This window comes from Ambystoma mexicanum, chromosome 3p (genome assembly GCF_040938575.1).
Source record: "Ambystoma mexicanum isolate Mex_15411 chromosome 3p, UKY_AmexF1_1, whole genome shotgun sequence".
In the NCBI taxonomy this organism is placed as follows: Eukaryota; Metazoa; Chordata; class Amphibia; order Caudata; family Ambystomatidae; genus Ambystoma; species Ambystoma mexicanum.
The window spans coordinates 1000984311-1001003844 of NC_090925.1; the positions used below are offsets into that span (position 1 = coordinate 1000984311).

The 19534-nt window shown below is 50.4% G+C and overlaps 1 protein-coding gene across 2 annotated transcripts in view; it reads left to right on the plus strand.

The window, feature by feature from the left end:
* The first annotated feature begins 6805 nt into the window (after positions 1–6805).
* EMILIN3 (elastin microfibril interfacer 3) overlaps positions 6806–19534 on the plus strand; it is a 128321-nt gene continuing 115592 nt past the window's right edge. The window contains exon 1 of one of the 2 annotated variants that reach the window (XM_069652296.1): positions 6806–8013. In XM_069652296.1, the coding sequence (XP_069508397.1) occupies positions 7832–8013 (182 nt within the window). In that variant the 5' untranslated portion in view covers positions 6806–7831. Of the gene's footprint in view, positions 8014–9534; positions 9635–19534 lie in introns of those variants that run through there. The other variant, XM_069652297.1, reaches the window with a different exon arrangement.

Below are 19534 nucleotides of genomic sequence, written 5' to 3' on the forward strand. Positions count from 1 at the left end.
TATTACTATTCAATTTAAAGGCTTACACAGTGTTTGAAAGAGGTTTTCTCTCAAAACTGACAAGTTGTTTCTTGTGAACACTTATTTTCTAAGGATACAAAAGAAACGCTCCTCTTGACACAAGAATACTTATGTTGAATAATATGATATAATATGAATAATATAAGAACACGGCACACTCCAGCCAGGGACTTCTTCCACTGACCATGAATGTGGCGCACAATAAAAATGCCTTTTTATTTTTATTTGAACCCTGGGTTCTTTATTGAAAAGGCACCCAACCCGTCTCACACCCACCTTAACAAATACCCTGTGTCGCAATGGACTATGAACTATGAACCAGGCCAGTGTGTAACAATGAAATATTTATTCATTTTTAGAATTCAAAGAAAATCAAGCAAATTTAAATTAGGGCAGCAGCCTCCACTGTGTGACACTCTACATGCAAAAATCCCACAATACAGTTACCTCACAACCCTAACATAAGATACATAAACCTTTAATAGAAACGGGAAAAAAAATCCTTTTCTTCAAAATAACAGATAGCACACAGGTTAAGCACTCCCCTGCAACACTTCCCCAAACACCTGTTGACTAAATTATTTGTGGATGGAAAGCAGTGGCAAGGAGTCAGAAAGAAGAGGGAAAAATCAAATTTAAAATTCAGCCCACCACCCCAAGATGGGAAGCCAGTAACAAAATGAAAACTTTCAAAAGGAGCAAAATGGCATACTTCAATTTTACTTGTAACTTGTATCTCAGTTTACAAATGTGGTAGGATAGCTATGACAGAAATTCATGTGGCTGCACTTAAATGATAAGGAAGTTTGCAGACTACTGAGCAGGGCACCAAGGCAACGTGACACGGGTAAGACAATCGATTTTGGGAGGAAAACAATGTAGAAAAAAACACACAGAGCAGAATTGCAACTCCTATGTTCACACAGGCTTTAAAGTGACAAGCAGCTAAGAAAAGGGGCTGAGCTGTCAAAATGAAAAATCGGTTTTGTGGATCAGAAACAAAGGCAGATATCAGACAGGATTCTGAGGTAAAGGGAGTACTTTTAATGGGATGATATTTGGGTTTTTCTTGGAAAAGTGCAAATCGGAATTTGAAGAAAAACACTACATGGACAAATTTGTTTTTTTGTTGCACAATGACAGGTTCTACTGAGGCTATATTTTAATGACTATATCATTAAAGGAAGACACTGCGCTCAAGGGGTTAATTTCGAATTTGAACCAGCTCGCACTGCGTGCCTCCTTATTGGGAAATTAATTAATTTATTTCAAAAAGGTACCTAGGATTTACACAGATAATTGAAATAATTATAAAAGGAATACGCTAACAGATATGGACTTACACAGATTCTTCTAAGGAAAGGTGAATGATATTGGCAATTTGATATTTTGTATTGGATTTTAATAGGATTTGAATAGGATGCAAGGGTACAAGAGCAGGATGTGCAGTTTTTGGGTACTGGTGATATGATACTTACAAGATAAACTTGAGTTTGGGAATCTGGACAGCCAGCAAGGTCTCGGGACAGCGGGTTAAGAGATCTGGTCACTGAGACAGCAGGGTCAAGAGAACTGGTCACTGGGACAGCTGGGCTCTCCTGGATGGGCTCAGCTGGGCATGGTCTGCTGTCGACACCGGGATGGGTCAGCTGGGCCAGGTCTGGTCACTGGGCTCTCCTCCTTTCTCCCTAGATGCTTGGGTATGGCTGGATCTGGAGGGGTGGTTCTGCATGGATCTGGATGGTCCTGCCTGGATGGAATCAGCTGCCTCTGGATCTGGTTTTTGAGTTTGAATCTGGATAGTGGGATGTATCTCTGCTTTCCTGGATCTTGCGGTCTGGTTTTCAGTTGCTTTTCCCTAGTGTTTCACTGTCTCCCCCTTATATAGGCAAAGTGACCAAGTAGAATTTTACAATCTGGGGGGAAGTACTCCAGAGTTACTCCTATCCTATTATAGGCCAGTTTACTGGGGTTCCCTCCTCCCCCTGAGCTGATTGGTTCAGGGGAAATTACATCATTTTATGTGTGTGCATTTATGATTTCCTTTGTTTCCCCCAAGTTAATTTTCACAAAAATAAGTTATGGAGCAAAATTTAAAATCTATAATAGTGACCATCATAAGAAACAGATATGCAGATTCCATATTTCACAGGGAATCAGACAGTCCGATCGCCAACTCTGTGTGAGGTAGCATCGCTTTTGGGCACAATGTTGTCCTTTTCAAGAAGAGCATACTATTTAAAATTCGGCAACTAGCTACACACATGCCCACTAGTACTTGGCATATTTTCACCAAGTTTTATATCTGTGTCATTTATACTTCACCCAAAAATGCATTTTTCCTGCCATTCCATTTCCCAGGTGCTAGCAACATGCACAGGGTCTCATTTTGCTTGCTTAAAGATCACATAAAATGCTTGCACAATATCGAATTATTACTTATTTAGGGTGCTGAAACAAATGTCTTAATATACCGTAGCTCTTTTAAATTCAATAGGCTGGATTAGCCACGGTGTGGGCGGTCCTGCCACCCCCACAGCCAAATGGTCTTCTCCTGGATCAGTCTGAACAAAGGGTTTTCATGAGGCCCTTTGAAGCCATGCAGTTGGGGCTGGGAAGGAGTGTCAAAGGAAATCACACCTCTTGGTGAAAATGTTTGTTCCCCTTGGGTCCTTTGTTCATTTCTGTAGGAATGCTGGCAGTCTGACGAGGCCACAAACTTCCACACTTTGTGCCTTTCATCTGCCCATGGGGCCAGGTTCACTTGTGGAGGTGATTATTTTCCCATTGGAGGCAGGGCACCTTTGAAGTAAGTGCCTGGCCCAAAACCTGTTTTGCTGGTTTCAAAGTTTGGTTTTATGTTCTTTCTTTCAACAGAAACCAAGTCTTTTTGGAAATAAATATCATACACCTTTGATAGCAAACCCCCATCCCCACATTTTCAGTCCCATTTCTATGTGCGTGTTGTATTTCACTTTCAAACAGCATTCTCCTGATTTACAAAAACACTGTTTTGCACATGGGTTCATTTCTCTTTTATGTCAAATTACAGATGTGGTTTCTGCTGCACACAGTTTCTTTCTGATTAACCTTCTGGAGGGCTTTTTTCATTAGAATGTAGGTTCATGGACACAAAGAAATGTTGCAAGAGAGTTTCTTTGTAATCAACACAAGGCAAGAGACAGAGCCGTGCTATTGATTTCCTTTGGAGTAATTTAAGTGTGCTGGTCTATTTCAAAAAATGAAATCCTAACCAAATTGACTGAAAACAGAATTCTTGCTCTGCATGTACTTTCTCTGTGAAAACAATGCAGTTCTGGAAGGTATTTCCTTACTTCATGGCAATCAGATGAAATACACAGCCGGGCTGTGTTTAATGGAACAAAACTTTGTGGTGTTTAAATGAAAGGAGGAACCATTTGCAATGCCATCTTGAATGCAGGTCATTTTTCTTGTGTTTGATTTGAAGGAAAAAAAATGCAGCCATTCTCTGGGGTGGCAGTTCAAAGCTCGCCACACGTGTGCCGAGGTGAACACAACACAGCAGTTTTGTAGGTTCAATGTTGAAATGCGGTTTGTGGTGAAGGGAATTTCTGTTTGGGCTGGTAAATGTACCCCACAATATCCACCAAAGAACAAACTGCTGCAAAGAAACATCCCCTCCCGGCACAATAGTGTGCACAATCCAATCACACTCAGAAAGCAGATGCACACAAATGCCAGTTTCTCCTTCTGCAAGAACCAACAGAAGAGCACAACCCCTATACGTCTCCCCTCACTAACCTACCCAGCCCACTTTCTTACAGTGCCAGGCGAGCGCTTGGAGACCATGCAAATGGTAGTGGTGCATGGTATAAATCAACTTAACATAACATTGAAGGTAGAGCTGTGCTTTCTCTTCTTTCCAGGACTGCCTGTGTAGTCCCATTTCAATTTCTAGACTGTGGTCACTGACTTGGTATGTGAACATTTCTGCCTGTGCTTTTTGTTTTACTCTAACAAGATAGCCTGCTAGGGTGTATGTTCTGTTCATCACTGTGCCGCATGTAATGTTGTTTTGTGCCTGAGTCTGGGCTTCCCACTGGGTTATGTATCTGTGTTTCTTTTCTACTGTTAGTAGATCTAGTGGAGTGATTCTTGCCACTCTTGCCCTCCTAAGGCTCTCCTCTATCTGTAGCTCTTGTACAGTCATCTTGCTCTAAAATGCCATTTTCCTGTGTACTAACTGTTCTCTCTACTAGTCTCCTATTTCCTTCTTGTCCTCTCTATAGCTTTTCACTACCATGGGCCTCATTACGAGTTTGAAAGTAGCCATGCCCTTAATAAAGGCATGGCTACTCCCAAACCAGGTCCGGGTCCGGGTTCCCTGAATGGGGAAATACGGGCCATTCCAACCTTGGAGGGCAGGGTATTTCCCCATTCAGGGAACCCGGACCCGGTACAACTGCATTCCCATTTGAGCCCCCATAGGGCTCAATGGGAATGGGGAGCATGCTAACAATGGGCCCATTGTTAGAATGTTGGGCTGCTCGCGGGACCCTCTAAGGACGCCTGGTAAAACCAGGCGTCCTTAGCGGGTCCCGCAAGCAGGCTCGTACTCGGGCGGAAAGGGGTTAACGGCTCTGGCACCTTTACCGACGCCGTTAACCCCTTACCGCCCTCCTCGTAATGATGCCCCCTGTCTGGTTCTTCCTTTAGTTCTCCTCTTTGCGTGTTGCTCTCCATAGAGCTCTCCTCTTTGCTTCGTATTGTTCTGTTGCCATTCTACATCTCCTCATATTACCTTTACACCTCTCCACTATCCCTTACTGGCATCTACACTTCTATGCTATCCATTCTTGTTCCCGGTACAGCCCTTCTCTTTTCTTCTTGTCTCTGTATAAATCTCTGTTATCCCTTTCTGTGCTCTTTGCGGGCCTCTATCACATACTGAGCTCTACATTCTTCTTCTGTCTCTGTATGTTCTTTCTAAGGCTCTCCTCTTTCCTGCTGTTTTTGTTAAGTGCTCCTCTTTCCTTCTTCCTCTCTCTACGGCTCTACTCTTTCATTGTTGATCTCTTTAGAGCTCTCTCCTTCATTCATATTCTTTGTAGTGCTCTCCAACAACCCTTCCAGCTTCCTCCACAGCTCTCCTCTTTCTTTCATGTTCTATTGAACTCTCTTCTAACCCTTCAATTTCTTTCTACTACTCTCCCTTGTTCTTCTTGCTCTCTACAGCTCTAATTGTTTCCGTCATATCCTCCCTAAACAACTCTTCTTCCCGTTGTATTTGCTCTTCAGCTCAGTTCTAACACTTCCAGCTGTTTCTTCCATGTCCTCTTTCCCTTCTTGCTCTCTCTCCACCTCTCATCCTTCATACTAGCTCTCTCCACCTCTCCTCTTCCTTTTTAATATGCCCTTTATAGATCTCATTGGTCTCTTCCAGCTCTTTTGTCACTTCTCTTTCCCTTTCATTTCTCTCTAGAGCTCTTGTCCAACCCTTCCAGCTCTCTCTACAGTTCTCATATTCCCTTCTTGCTCTCTCTACAGCTGTTCTCGTTCCTTCCTGCTTCCTCTACAGCGCTCCTCTTTCTGAATCTCTTTCCAGTTTTTCTTCTTGCCCCTTAATACCACCCTCCTACTTCATGTTCTGGGTATCCTACTGTCTTCTTGTTGTCTTTATAGCTCTAATTGTTCCATTATATTCTCTCTACAACTCTCCACTAACACTTCTTGCTCTATCAAGAGCTCTCCCTTTTCCTTCTTGCTCTCTACAGCTCGCCTCTTTCCATCATATTCGCTATACAGCTCTTCACTAACCCGCCCAGCTCTCTCCCCACAGCTGCTAGCATTCCTTTGTTCTCTCTCTGCCACTCTGCCCTTTCCTTCCTATTCTGTCTACAGTTCCCCATTAACTCTTCTTGCTCTATCAACAGCTCTCTTTTAACCCATCCAGCTCCCTCCACAGCTCTCCTCTTTTCTTCCTATTCTCTCTGCGGCTCTCCACTAACTCTTCTTACTCTATCTAGAGCCCTCTTTTTTCCTTCTTCCTCTCTACAGCTCGCCTCTTTCTACTTGCTCTCTATGCAAGTGCCATATTTCCCCCCCTCCCCACCTCCCCTCTTTCCTTCATATTCTCCAGACATCTTCACTAACCATTCCACCTCTCTACCCACAGCTGCTATCATTCCTTCCCGCTGCAGCACTCTTCTTTCCTTCCTTTTCTCTCTAAAGCTCTCCATTAACACGTATTGCTCTATCTAGAGCTCTCCTTTTTCCGTCTTACTTCTCTACAGCTCTCCTCCTTCCTTCTTTCTCTCTCTTTGCAGATGCCAAATGTCCTTCCTGCTCTCTCCACATAGTCTATTTCCTTCATAGTCGCTACACAGCTCTTCTCTAACCCTTGCAGCTCTCCCCACAACTGCTATCATCCATTCTATCTCCCTCTACAGCTCTTCTCTTTCCTTCCTTTTCTGTCTACAGCTCTCATCTACCTGTTGTTGCTCTACACGCAGTTCTCCTTCAATCCATCCAGCTCCTTCTACAGCTCTTCTCTTTCCTTCCCATTCTCTCTACAGCTCTCCATGAACTCGTCTTTCTCTCTCTGCAGCTCTCCTCTAACCTACCTCTCTCTCTCTCTCTCTCTCTCTACAGGCTGCTTCCAAGCTAGGCTCACGCTTTATAAATCCCATACATATATGCAAACTCACTTGCGCGCTCTCGCTCTCTCTCTCGCTGCCATTTCCACTGCCCCCCTCTCTCTTCTCTTTTTCGGGTTACTTCTGCTTTCGGCTCGCCCGCCTTGCTCTCGTATGCACTGATCCTTGCCCCCATCTTGCTCTGCGCCCCTGTCTCCCTCGTGCTGCCCCTGTGACGCTCCGCTCTACTCCCGCACGTGTGCTGCTCCCCTCTCTCGCTCCGCTTTATAGATCGCAACCCTCTCGTGACATTCGATTTGCCCATCTCCTTCCTCTTTAACCTCCCTGCTCGCTCCCCTTTCTCCCCCTCTCCCCGTTCTCCTACGTTCCCTCCCTCTGCCCTCTATCTAGCACCCCAGTGCAACCCCCTTCCTTTCTGCACCCCGTTGGTCCCCAGCCCCAACCTTGCGCCTGTGTATATTCCCCCTCTCGCTGTGTTTGTGCCCTCTGCCTGTTCCCCCTTCTTCTGCGTCCCGGACCCCCGCTCCTCCCCCCCTACAGTACGGCATGTGTGTGCTTCCCCTGCTTCCTTTTAACCTCTTGTTTGATGTGATACAGTGGGGGTCTTGTTCCCTTTTTGGGAGGGGGGTACCTCGGAGGAGGGGTGAGGGAGACATTATGCTAATGGCGCAGGGAGGGCCCGCCTCCCCGGCCCGGGGCAGCCGATGCACGGGGCAGGCGGCAGCGGCACGAGCAGGGGGACCGAGGTACATAAGCAGTGCCGGCCAGGCGCGGGGACCAGAAGCCAGGGGAGACGCGGGGAGGAGAGGCTCTCCCGGACAGACAGCAGACTAGCCGCTATTAGGAGGAACGCAGGGCGAGGAATCCGGGAACCCGCCGAACGTGTGACCCCCCACAGGGGCGCCCAAGCACCAGACCTCCAACGCCTTCCATTGAGTGCGCACTTGTGACCCACTGAACGAACGGACATCCCCGGACAGCAGGAAGAATTGGGCTTTCATCTTCTCCACAGCCCCCCCCCCCCCCCATTGTGTTCCTCACTGCCAGCCTGCCTTTGCACTCAAGAGGACTGCGCAGGGTGTGAGGCGCTTTCACCGGACCCTCTGCCGTTCCCGGGGGCAGCGCACCCCTACTCATCTAGGTGTGAGCGCAGGGTGCCGAGGGGGGCCAGGATGGGGCCCTGGACGGACTGGACCCTGCTGCTGGCACTGGCCTGGCTGGGGGCACTGCTACCCGCGGGAGATGCCAAGGGGACTTACTACCACCACCCGCTGACCTACGGAAGCCGGTACAACCTGTACACTTCGGGGAGCAGCCCGCAGCAGCACCCCGGCAAGCCCATGGGCAAGCACAAGTAAGGTCGCCTGCCGCTCGGCTTCGCGCCGAACTACTCCCCCCTTAACGCGCAGCGTTCAGCTCACCCAGACCTATCCCTGACACGTGGGTCCACGGGAAACCAACGTGGGCGCGGGTGGGGGTCTTTCATGCAGGTAAAGAGAGCCCCGTGGGAGCAAAGGCTGCTATTTTGAGAGATCCATGACCAATGAATGGGATGAAGACAAAATAGGCAGCAACTGAGCCGGGGCTGGAAAGAATAACATACTCGCGAGACCCGGCGCCTGTATTCGTTCGCGTGCTTTCACCTACTTGCTGCTTCAAAGCCATGCCATGGGGTTGGGTGGGGGTAGGTAGGGGCTCTCCCTTGGTTCATAGCTCCGATAACGCTCTTCTTATGTTCCTTGGTTATTGTGCCATGGCAGCTTTGGGTCTCTGTTAAAGGTGAATACTGTCCACGAAAGCCGCAGGTGCATTGCTCCACTGAGCTGTCTTATAAAGTTTGACGTTCAAGTGTAAGTAAACGACCCTGCTGCTGGTGTTCTACTATCCTCACGGAACCAGCCTTTCGGAACCAAAATCGGCACGTTCTCCAATCATCGAAGGTCCGTGCTATTTTAACCACTTGGATATCTCGGCGAGTTAAGGGCCCGCTTTAGACAGCGCCTCAATCCAGATGCCTCTACGCGCTTTACAAGTACTTATTATTACTGTAAGGATCAGTCCATGTGTAGCACTCGGAAGTGTGGAGAGCTGTGTTGAACACATGGCAGTGAGTTATACACAAATACATAAAGCGAGCATGTAACTCGACGAGCTATCCAAGTGGTTACAAAAAAGCATGCCACAATGGAGAACGTGCTACAGATTTGCAATCTGAAACCCAGGTTTGCGTACATTCCGTGAAGTCCACTAGAAAACCAGCAGCAGGGGGACGGCTCTTAATTACACGAGAAAGTCAAACTGTGTAAGGCAGCTCAGTGGAGCAATGCACCTGCTGCACAGGTCTGTGCTGAGCTTCTAGGTCACAGGGTGGGGTCCAAGCACGGAGGACGGAGATCTTCACTCGCAATAGGTAACAGCAGCCTCCGCCATCTTTGCAAACGTCGCGGAGGTCTCTGCTGGGGTATTACCCCGGGGATATTACACGCGTGCACGCAAGTGCTACGTACACACACATCTTCCATTTACTGCTCTCGTCCCCCTGTCCATCTCTTCTTATTCGACAGTTGGTTTCCTCTGATGCATGTTCTCTCTTGCTGCGTAGTGTCTTCTGCGTTTTTACTTCGTATGCAGGCGGCACCTACGTGTCTCTCTTGGGGTACATTGGGGGAGCGGTTGCAAAAGCTCCTGCTGTATTCCTGGGTAGAGCGCTGTCATGGACATTTGCATGTGAATGCGGCGCTTTATTGCGGGGGATGCATTGGAGCGAAGTGGACAGTCGCTTGGAATGAGCGCTCTGGGGTCCGCCTAACTTTGGCACACGCGGCGCACGTGCCTGCTAGACCGGGAACAGAGGAGGGTGGTCATCGCGCGCACGGATGCCCCAGTAATCAGTGAACATCTGGTCGTCGGTTCCGTCCTTCATTCATCCATGAGTTCCTTCGTCCTTTCCTTCAAGCTCGTCCTCGCGTCCCTTGGTGAGTTCTTCCATCGGTTCATTCAGTCATTTGTTGCTTCGTTCTTCCGTGCGCTCATTAAGCCATTCACTCACACCTGGGTCCTTTCACAGCAACGTCTGTCTGCACATGGCAGGCGCGCCGCAATCCTACACGGAAGGCCTTCCCAATATGGGCCACGCAGAGTAGGGTGCCGTTCACATGAAATGGGGCCTCTGCGGAATAGCGCGCGGTATCCAAGGAGGTCTCCGCCAGAGAAGCTGCTGGGGACCCAGGGAGGTTGGGGGGCCCGCCACTGGACCAGGCCACGGGAGGCCGGCATTTCCTTAGTGGCAGAATGGGCGGCCAGTGGCTACCTACCTATGCGGACACTCCGAGTACCTCAGTGCCCATGGGCGTAATAAGGTGCAGCCCCCCTGCTCGGAACAAGGCGCAGTGCCCTTACGGCCACTTGTCCGGTGGGTTTATCACACAAGTGGTGGGAGGATGCTGTTAGTCACCATTAGTTTGGTGCTATTCTGACTGCAAATCCGGCAGAATACCGCCAAGCAGAATTACCCTCAGTTTTCGGCAGAATTACCGCCAGCAATAATTTCTCCGATGTTGCCGACTTTTCAGCAGGAGGTTGGAGGATTTGCATCCTGCATGGAGGTGCTGGAGGTCAATCTTCCAGTTCAAGGACAGACTCGGACTTTGGCGCAGCAGGAAAAGTGGCGGTCATTTTGTTACTGCCAATTCTTTACTGCTCTGCCATACTAGTGGTTTCGGCGGAATTACTTACTGCTCGAGGTAATTCTGCATATGTTTGGCTTTAACGTGGCAGATGTACCTTCAGCTTGATGTTAGAAGTAAATCCTCTGACTCATGGGCAACATTTGGCAGTATCGTAAAAGCAACGGTAATTTCGTTACCGGCAAAGAAACGGGCGGTAATTTTTATTATCGCACCGCTAAACTTGTAATGCGGAGTTGTGCAACTGTGTAGTGCAGGCGTTTGTGCTAAGCTTTCGAAGTTCTCCCAATGCAGCTTTCCGAGTCCAATGTTGGCGTGCCAGGGGCGGGGCTGGCGGGGTGGTTGGGGGGGGGGGGATTCACAGTCCATGGGGTCTCTTTCTTAGATCCGATGTAGAACTGAACTGTCCAAAGTTGTGTTCGCGTGCGTATACTATGCACACACACACAACTCGACAAGGCACATGCACGCTCTGTGTGGGCTCGTAGTAATGCTTCATATCAGATCCCTCTTGCTTCTAAGCACTGTAAAATAACTGTTATTATGACTTGATTACCAATTAATCCCCCTCGTGAGGGTGAAGGGCTGAGGCGGTGCTTCTGGGGTTAAAACTGGCGCCCTGCAAGCTGGCCGCACGTGCTTCATGCACGAGTAAGATGTGCGGAGGCCGCATGTGCTTCATGCACGAGTAAGATGTGCGGAGGCCGCACGTGCTTCATGCACGAGTAAGATGTGCGGAGGCCGCATGTGCTTCATGCACGAGTAAGATGTGCGGAGGCCGCATGTGCTTCATGCACGAGTAAGATGTGCGGAGGCCGCATGTGCTTCATGCACGAGTAAGATGTGCGGAGGCAGTAAAGTGAGTGGATCAACCAAAGATGGCGGGCCAGGTCGGGTCTGCCTTAGATCAGACGGTGTCCTTACTGGCAACAGGAGAAGCCGTGATCTGTGGCCGAGGCCTGTTCACATGGCAGGTCCCAGGGTAAGTACAGGGATGTCTGGGGCGTAATAAGAGCTCCTGAAGCACCGGCCTGCCCAAAATCACACAGTCAATCCCGATTTACACGAGGCTTTTAAATCTCCCGCACAGAAGTGGACATGTAAATAGGTGTATTTGCGGGCGTCCATCGCGGATAAAGCGCTCACTGAAGCACGTGGTCGGGCCCGGCTACCAAACGCCCCGGACCCACGTGGGGTCAGGAAGCCAATACCATTCCCTGTGGAGGGGGCCAGCCCCGCACCCCCTCCGCCTCGAGAGCACCCTATGGCAAGCAATCTCTGTGTGACCTGTGAGGTGAAATCTGTCGACGGGCGCCCCCATATTTTCATCAATTGTGCCCAATGTTTTGAAGTGTGGCATATTTTTGCAGATAAACCAACGCATGCAGAGTAACTTAGATCACGTGGTTTGACAGGCGCTGACCTGACAGAGGGGCATGAATCGGAGGGGGGGCTGGGAGGGTGCCTTATTTTCATATTGGAAAGATCCGCCCTCTATGCAGCGCGTGAGGAGGAGGAAGAGGCAGGGGAGGGATGGGCCACATTGGGAGGAAGGGTCTGGGCGAAGGGCGGACAGCAGCGAGAGGGCCAGAGTCTGGGGAGTGGGAGGGCGGAATAATCTGGGTGGACGGAGGAAAGGCAGGGAGGTGGACAGAGTCTTTGCCGAAGAGAAGTGTTTGAGGAGAAGACGATTCTGGGGAGAAGGGTGGAGTCTGGGGGGTCTGGGCAGAATGATGAGGAGCAGCGTGCTTGCGGAGGAAGAATATTGGGAGGGGAGGTTCTGGCAAAAGCTAAAGTGCGGGGGAGGCAGAGTCAGTGGAAAAGGGATAGAAGGATGCAGTCTCGGAAGAAGGTAGGGCCTCAGAAGTGGCACAAGTTTGGAGTTAAGGGTAGATTCTGGAAAGAAAGTTAAACCCTGGGAAGAAGGATAGAGTCTGGGATGTAGGGTAAAGTCTGGGAAGAAGGATGGAGCCTGAAAGGAAGAGTCTGGGAACGGGGATAGAGTCTGGGAGCGAGGATAGAGTCTGGGAACGAGGAGAGTCTGGGAATATGGGTAGAGTCTGGGAATATGGGTAGAGTCTGGGAAGATGGGTAGAGTCTCGGAAGATCGGTAGAGTCTCGGAAGATGGGTAGAGTATGGGAAGATGGGTAGAGTAGGCGAAGAAGAGTAGAGTATAGGATGTAGGGTAAAGTCTGGGAAGAAGGGTGGAGCCTGAAAGGAAGAGTCTGGGAATGAGGATAGAGTCTGGGAACGAGAACAGATTCTGGGAACAAGAATAGTCTGGGAATGAGGATAGAGTCTGGGAAGCTGGGTAGAGTATGGGTAGAGTATGGGAAGAAGAGTAGAGTCTGGGAGGAAAGGTAAAGTCTGAAGAAGGGTAGCGTCTGAGAAGAAGGAAAGAGTCTGGGAAGATGGGTAGAGTATGGGAGGAAGGGTAAAGTCTGGCAAGAAGGACAGAGTCTGAGAAGAAGGGTAGAGTCTGAGAAGAAGGGTAGAGTCTGGGAAGAAGGTTAGAGTCTGAGCAGAATGATAGTCTGGGAAAAGGGATAGAATGCACCCGTGGAGCAGTGCTGTGTCAAGGGAAAATGGAGATGTTGGTGGTGAGGAAGATTCTGGGCAGGAAAGATATGAAAAGAAGGATAGCGCCAGGGGAAAAGCGAGAGAGAGAACGATTGACTTAAGAGAGGTGGGGTTGGGGGTCTGGCCATTGCTTAGTCTGGTTATAAAGAAGAGTCTGGGAGGTGCAACAGTGGAAAGAAGAGACCAGCGAGAGAAAGTCTGGGCTGCGCAAGGGGCTGGGAAGAAGGATGAGGCGCGTAGAGTACGAACCTGTGGATAAAGAGTCTGTAGATAGGAAGTGCCAGGGGGAGTTAGAGCATGAACGTCTTTGCCCCCCTGCTTGCCTGCTATCAAACTAGACCCACCAGCCTACATTGCTGGGGCGGCCCTGCTCGGCCTGAGACCGGGCAATTACTCATAGATCGCTTAGAAGGGTGCCAAACAGGAGTCCGATTGGTCTGCTAAGAGCGGCTCATTCATTGAGATGCCCATGACTGGAAGGGAATGCCAGTAGGCAGAGAGGGAAACATCTTGGTGTGCAGTCCAGTGGCACCCAGGGGAGCCGACTTATGAATTTCCCAGGGGGAGGAGGGGGGCAAATACAGGAAGTGACATCACTGGCAGTTATAGGACCGAAAATTTGCATGTAGTCGCCAACTTGGTGCAACGGCGTGCAGGGGGGGGGGGTGGAGGCGCGCGCAGCACAGAACAGTGGAAACATTGGCTAGCATGTACTGCATATACTAAAGTGAAGTAAGGAGGAGATTTAAGCCTTCGAGTTGCATTCCAGTAGGCCATCACTGCCCCTACTCCACCCCTCTATAATCACCCAGGTTGTAGTAGCCCTCAAAAGGCAGAGCCACACAACTAGAATGGGAGAACAAAATGCCGTCCGATCCTGTGAGTGTGTCAAACGTCAGAGCAACGACTGTGCGTGTGCCTCCTACCTTGGAGCACAATCTCACTAATTTGGTGCAAATCTCGCAAGTGGGAGCATGGGAATCCCCTGCGTGTTGTGGGCTGCAGACCCCGGATCACATGCTCACTTCTTCAGTGTGAAATTCTGGCGAAGGCTCTTTGGGCAAGCATTCAGGATGGGTCTCACACCTATAAACAGTGTGATATATTGAGTGGGCACCTCACTCCTTGGAGCATAGTATCAACCATTGCTGGTAATCTCACAACTGAATGTACAGTCTCACTCTTGGTCATCTCAGTGACCCCATGTATATTAATGGAGTCAGTCTACCATCTGGGAAGACAATTATATTTCTGTTAAAACACTCTGAATTGTCACTCCAGTTTTCTCGATCTATAGATCCATACCATATTCATTCAATGTGTGTGCAGGGGTGATAACTTAGGTCTGACAGAGCTCATTCTTTCATTCAGGAGAGATAAAGGGGTAACAACCCCCTGTATGTGGGATCAGGCTTAATTTTGCCCCATGGCCCCTCCAGAAGGAGTGAGCAGGTTTTAAGACCCTGCTGATTCTGCTATCCGACAGGCTCGAGCCTTCTATCCCTTGCCCCATCACGGCTCCCAACATCCCGAGTGGCAGTTTATGGACAGCAGGCAGCTCCGGACATGCCGTTTAGTCACTGGGAGAGAGGCATGAATCCACATTGGTGGTGAAGAAGCACTCAACATACAGAACACAATGGTATAGTGTTGCAGTCCTGCTGTGAAATTACAATTCTGAGCATGTGAGCAGTAGGCTGTATCAGTGCTGCCCCATAAAAGGCGTAGAAGCCTCTGTGAGAAGCGGCAGTACTGTCCCAACGGTGAGAAGTGTAGTATTTTCACATTAACTATGCTTAAGAACTTTGGGTTATTGAATAATGCTGCTACATTCTGAGTAATTCCATCCCTTTAAATATATGAGCTCTTGTATAACCACGACAGTGTTGAGTTATTCTGATGACAGACTTGCTCAATAGTTCTGGTTCTGTATCATTAAATGTACTTCAGATCTTTAGAGTATCGGAAGGATAGCTCAGGGGCAACGTGCTCGCCTTGGAAGCAAGACGACACAGAGCAATATAGGTTCGATCCTCGGTCCGCACAACACAGATTTGCTCCCTCGGTCCGCGCAACACAGGTTCGCTCCCTCGGTCCGCGCAACACACGCATTATAAATAACCAAGTAAAATAAAAAGAAATACATCTGTTGAGAAGTGCTGGGGCCTTGTCAATAAGATTGTAGCAGCTCAACTGAGAAGTGCTGATGGTGTCCCATCAAAAGTATAGCAGCCCCACTAAGATGAACTAGCATTGCCTCAACAAAAGTATACTATTATCGCTGAGAAGATTCAACAATTATAGAAGCCCTGTTACAGCAGTGCTATCCCATCAAGAGTATAGCGAGCTAACTGAGGAGTACCAGCATTGCCCCATTTCAAATATGGCAGCTCTACTAGAAAGTGCTGGCTCATACGCCTCCGCTCCCCGCCCATAGCATTCACCCTCACCACGTGCACACTCAGACATGCAAACAGTCTCATTTGCCCTCTCCCTGCCCCTGCTTCCTGCCCCCTCCCTCGCTTTGCATCTGTGCCTCCATTTCTAAAAATCCTTCTGGGTTGGGTGTACCTCTACATCTGTTCACCACTCTTGCCAAGAGGGGTGCACAGATGTACAAATACACCCAACCCAAAACGATTTTTAGAAATTGAGAGACAGACTTGTTTTGCATCTGTGCCTCCATTTCTAAAAATCGTTTTGGGTTGGGTGTACCTCTACATCTGGGCACCGCTCTTGCCAACCGGGGTGCACAGATGAACAAATACACCAAACCCAAAAAGATTTTTAGAAATTGAGGGACAGACTTGTTTTGCATCTGTTCCTCCATTTCTAAAACTCGTTTTGGGTTGTGTGTACCTCTACATCTGTGCACCCCGGTGCACAGATGTAGAAGTATACCCAACCCAAAACGACTTTTAGAAATGGAGGGACAGATGCAAAGCAAGAGCCTCTTGCTTTGCATCTGTCCCACAATTTCTAAACATCGTTTTTCCCGGCTTTTACCCGAGCCGCCAGAGAGAGAGACACAGTATGGATGGAACAAAGGCCCATCCATACTGTGTCTCTTCTCTCCGGCGGGGGAGCGAGGGGGGGTCAGCCCCGACTGCATTCTGCGGGGGCGGGGGGGGGCGGGCCCCGCAGCCCCCGTACTCGGCGCCCCTGGTGGCACCCCCAGTGTAACCCACCAACAGAAAAGGGCTTTCAGAGCCAAGCAATTGGGTGACTTACCTTGTTAGCAAATTTAGCACACAAGCTCTCCAGCTCAGTTCAGGGCACGCCGAGAGTACCGTGGCCCAGCATCACAAGGAGCAGGGGTGTAGCAAACCCGCTCTCCGCTCAGTTCAGGGCACGCCGAGAGTACCGTGGCCCAGCATCACAAGGAGCAGGGCCTGTTTCGCGCACAGATACTGGTCAGAAAAAAGGGCAGGTGCTGGCATGTTTGAGGGCTATTCCATGCCTTGCTGACCAGTATTCTTTTCCATTCTCACACATGGCACCCGACTAAAGTGGCTGATGAGGGTGTGATCTGCACGGCTCATAGAAGGCTGCGAGTGCGAGACCAGCAAGTCCAGACGGCGCCGCCTGTGCAATGGGTCCCTCTCTAGAAAACGAGCTGTACTGTATTTAAGGAGGCCTTTCAGACCTCACGAGTACCCTCGTGCTTAGTTTATTCGTGCCACAGTGCAGTGTAGGAGTGCTGGCGATCTGTCTCTGTGAGACCTGCCCACTGCTGATCTCTCGGAGTGACCCCTTCATTGCCTGAGCCCTCTAAAGCAGTGGGCGTGGTCCTCCTGGAGTGACCTGGGAGAGCCGTGTAAAGTGGTCTTCTGTAGCGCATTTTATGCAATTTCGGCAGCCTCTTGGAGCGCGCTTTTGATGGAAAGGAGGGGTGAAGTTAGTGGGATGAGAGGGCGAGGCAGATGCAAAAAGGGACGTTTTGATGGTTGCCAGCTGGAAGGGCGGGCAGGTCTCGTGGGGATGTGTGGCAGAGGTGCTTGTGTATCCGTATTATCCAGAAGGAGCAACCCACGATCGATGCACTATCAGCGCCAGTATACCAGGACCTGCCTAGCATGGGCGTTCCTAGGGGGTGGCTAAGGGGGCTATAGCCCCTGATCTTTTGGTTGTAGCCCCGGATAGAATCTCAGGAGCTACAGCCAAAATACTAGCTAGTCCCAACAGTTCCGACATCAGCTTAGCCCCGGGTCCTTTCCAGACCTAGCAACTCCCCTGCTGCCTAGTGTGTCTTCTGACCCCAGAGCTGTGTCTAGTCCCTCAGAGGCAGCTATGGCTTAGCTCTTCTCAGGGACCTGGCCAGTGTCTCTTCTGGCCTTAGAGCCCTGCCTAGTCCCTCAGAGGCAGAGCTGGCTTACCTCTTCTCAGGGACCTGGCCGGTGTCTCTAACAGTCTCAGTGCTGTGCTTAGTCCCTCAGAGGCAGTGAAGGCTTAGCTCTTCTCAGAGACCTGGGTGGTGTCTCTTCTGGCCTTAGAGCTGTGCCTAGTCCCTCAGAGGCAGAGAAGGCTTACCCCTTCTCAGAGACCTGGGTGGTGTTTCTTCTGGCCTCAGAGCTGTGCCTAGTCCCTCAGAGGCAGAGCTGGCTTACCTCTTCTCAGGGACCTGGCTGGTGTCTCTAACAGTCTCAGTGCTGTGCCTAGTCCCTCAGAGGGAGGTATGGCTTAGCTCTTCTCAGGGACCTGGCCAGTATCTCTAATGGCCTCAGAGATGTGCCTAGTCCCTCAGAGGCAGTGAAGGCGTGGCTCTTCTCAGGGACATGGGCAGTGTCTCTTCTGGCCTCAGAGCTGTGCCTAGTCCCTTAGAGGCAGTGAAGGCTTAGCTCTTCTCAGGGACCTGGGTGGTGTTTCTTCTGGCCTCAGAGCTGTGTCTAGTCCCTCAGAGGCAGGGGCGGTTTGCCTCTTCTCAGGGACCTGGGTGGTGTTTCTTCTGGCCTCAGAGCTGTGCCTAGTCCCTCAGAGACAGCTATGGCTTAGCTCTTCTCAGGGACCTGGCCGGTGTCTCTAATGGCCTCAGAGCTGTGCCTAGTCCCTCAGAGGCAGTGAAGGCTTAGCTCTTCTCGGGGACATGGGCAGTGTCTCTTCTGGCCTCAGAGCTGTGCCTAGTCCCTCAGAGGCAGATCTGGCTTACCTCTTCTCAGGGACCTGGTCGGTGTCTCTAACAGTCTCAGTGCTGTGCCTAGTCCCTCAGAGGCAGGTATGGCTTAGCTCTTCTCAGAGACCTGGCCTTTGTCTCTTCTGGCATTAGAGCTGTGCCTAGTCCCTCAGAGGTAGAGAAGGCTTACCCCTTCTCAGGGACCTGGATGGTGTTTCTTCTGGCCTCAGAGCTGTGTCTAGTCCCTCAGAGGCAGGGACGGCTTGCCTCTTCTCGGGGACCTGGGTGGTGTTTCTTCTGGCCTCAGAGCTGTGTCTAGTCCCTCAGAGGCAGCTATGGCTTAGCTCTTCTCAGGGACCTGGCCGGTGTCTCTAATGGCCTCAGAGCTGTGCCTAGTCCCTCAGAGGCAGTGAAGGCGTAGCTCTTCTCAGGGACATGGGCAGTGTCTATTCTGGCCTCAGAGCTGTGCCTAGTCCCTCAGAGGCAGTGAAGGCTTAGCTCTTCCCAGGGACCTGGGTGGTGTTTCTTCTGGCCTCAGAGCTGTGTCTAGTCCCTCAGAGGCAGGGGCGGCTTGCCTCTTCTCATGGACCTGTGTGGTGTTTCTTCTGGCCTCAGAGTTGTGCCTAGTCCCTCAGAGGCAGCTATGGCTTAGCTCTTCTCAGGGTCCTGGCCAGTGTCTCTAATGGCCTCAGAGCTGTGCCTAGTCCCTCAGAGGCAGTGAAGGCTTAGCTCTTCTCAGGGACATGGACAGTGTCTCTTCTGGCCTCAGAGCTGTGCCTAGTCCCTCAGAGGCAGAGCTGGCTTACCTCTTCTCAGGGACCTGGTCGGTGTCTCTAACAGTCTCAGTGCTGTGCCTAGTCCCTCAGAGGCAGGTGTGGCTTAGCGCTTCTCAGAGACCTGGCCTTTGTCTCTTCTGGCATTAGAGCTGCGCCTAGTCCCTCAGAGGTAGAGAAGGCTTACCCCTTCTCAGGGACCTGGGTGGTGTTTCTTCTGGCCTCAGAGCTGTGTCTAGTCCCTCAGAGGCAGGGACGGCTTGTCTCTTCTCGGGGACCTGGGTGGTGTTTCTTCTGGCCTCAGAGCTGTGTCTAGTCCCTCAGAGGCAGCTATGGCTTAGCTCTTCTCAGGGACCTGGCCGGTGTCTCTAATGGCCTCAGAGCTGTGCCTAGTCCCTCAGAGGCAGTGAAGGCGTAGCTCTTCTCAGGGACATGGGAAGTGTCTATTCTGGCCTCAGAGCTGTGCCTAGTCCCTCAGAGTCAGTGAAGGCTTAGTTCTTCCCAGGGACCTGGGTGGTGTTTCTTCTGGCCTCAGAGCTGTGTCTAGTCCCTCAGAGGCAGGGGCGGCTTGCCTCTTCTCAGGGACCTGGTGGTGTTTATTCTGGCCTCATAGTTGTTCCTAGTCCATCAGAGGCAGCTATGGCTTAGCTCTTCTCAGGGTCCTGGCCAGTGTCTCCAATGGCCTCAGAGCTGTTCCTAGTCCCTCAGACGCAGTGATGGCTTAG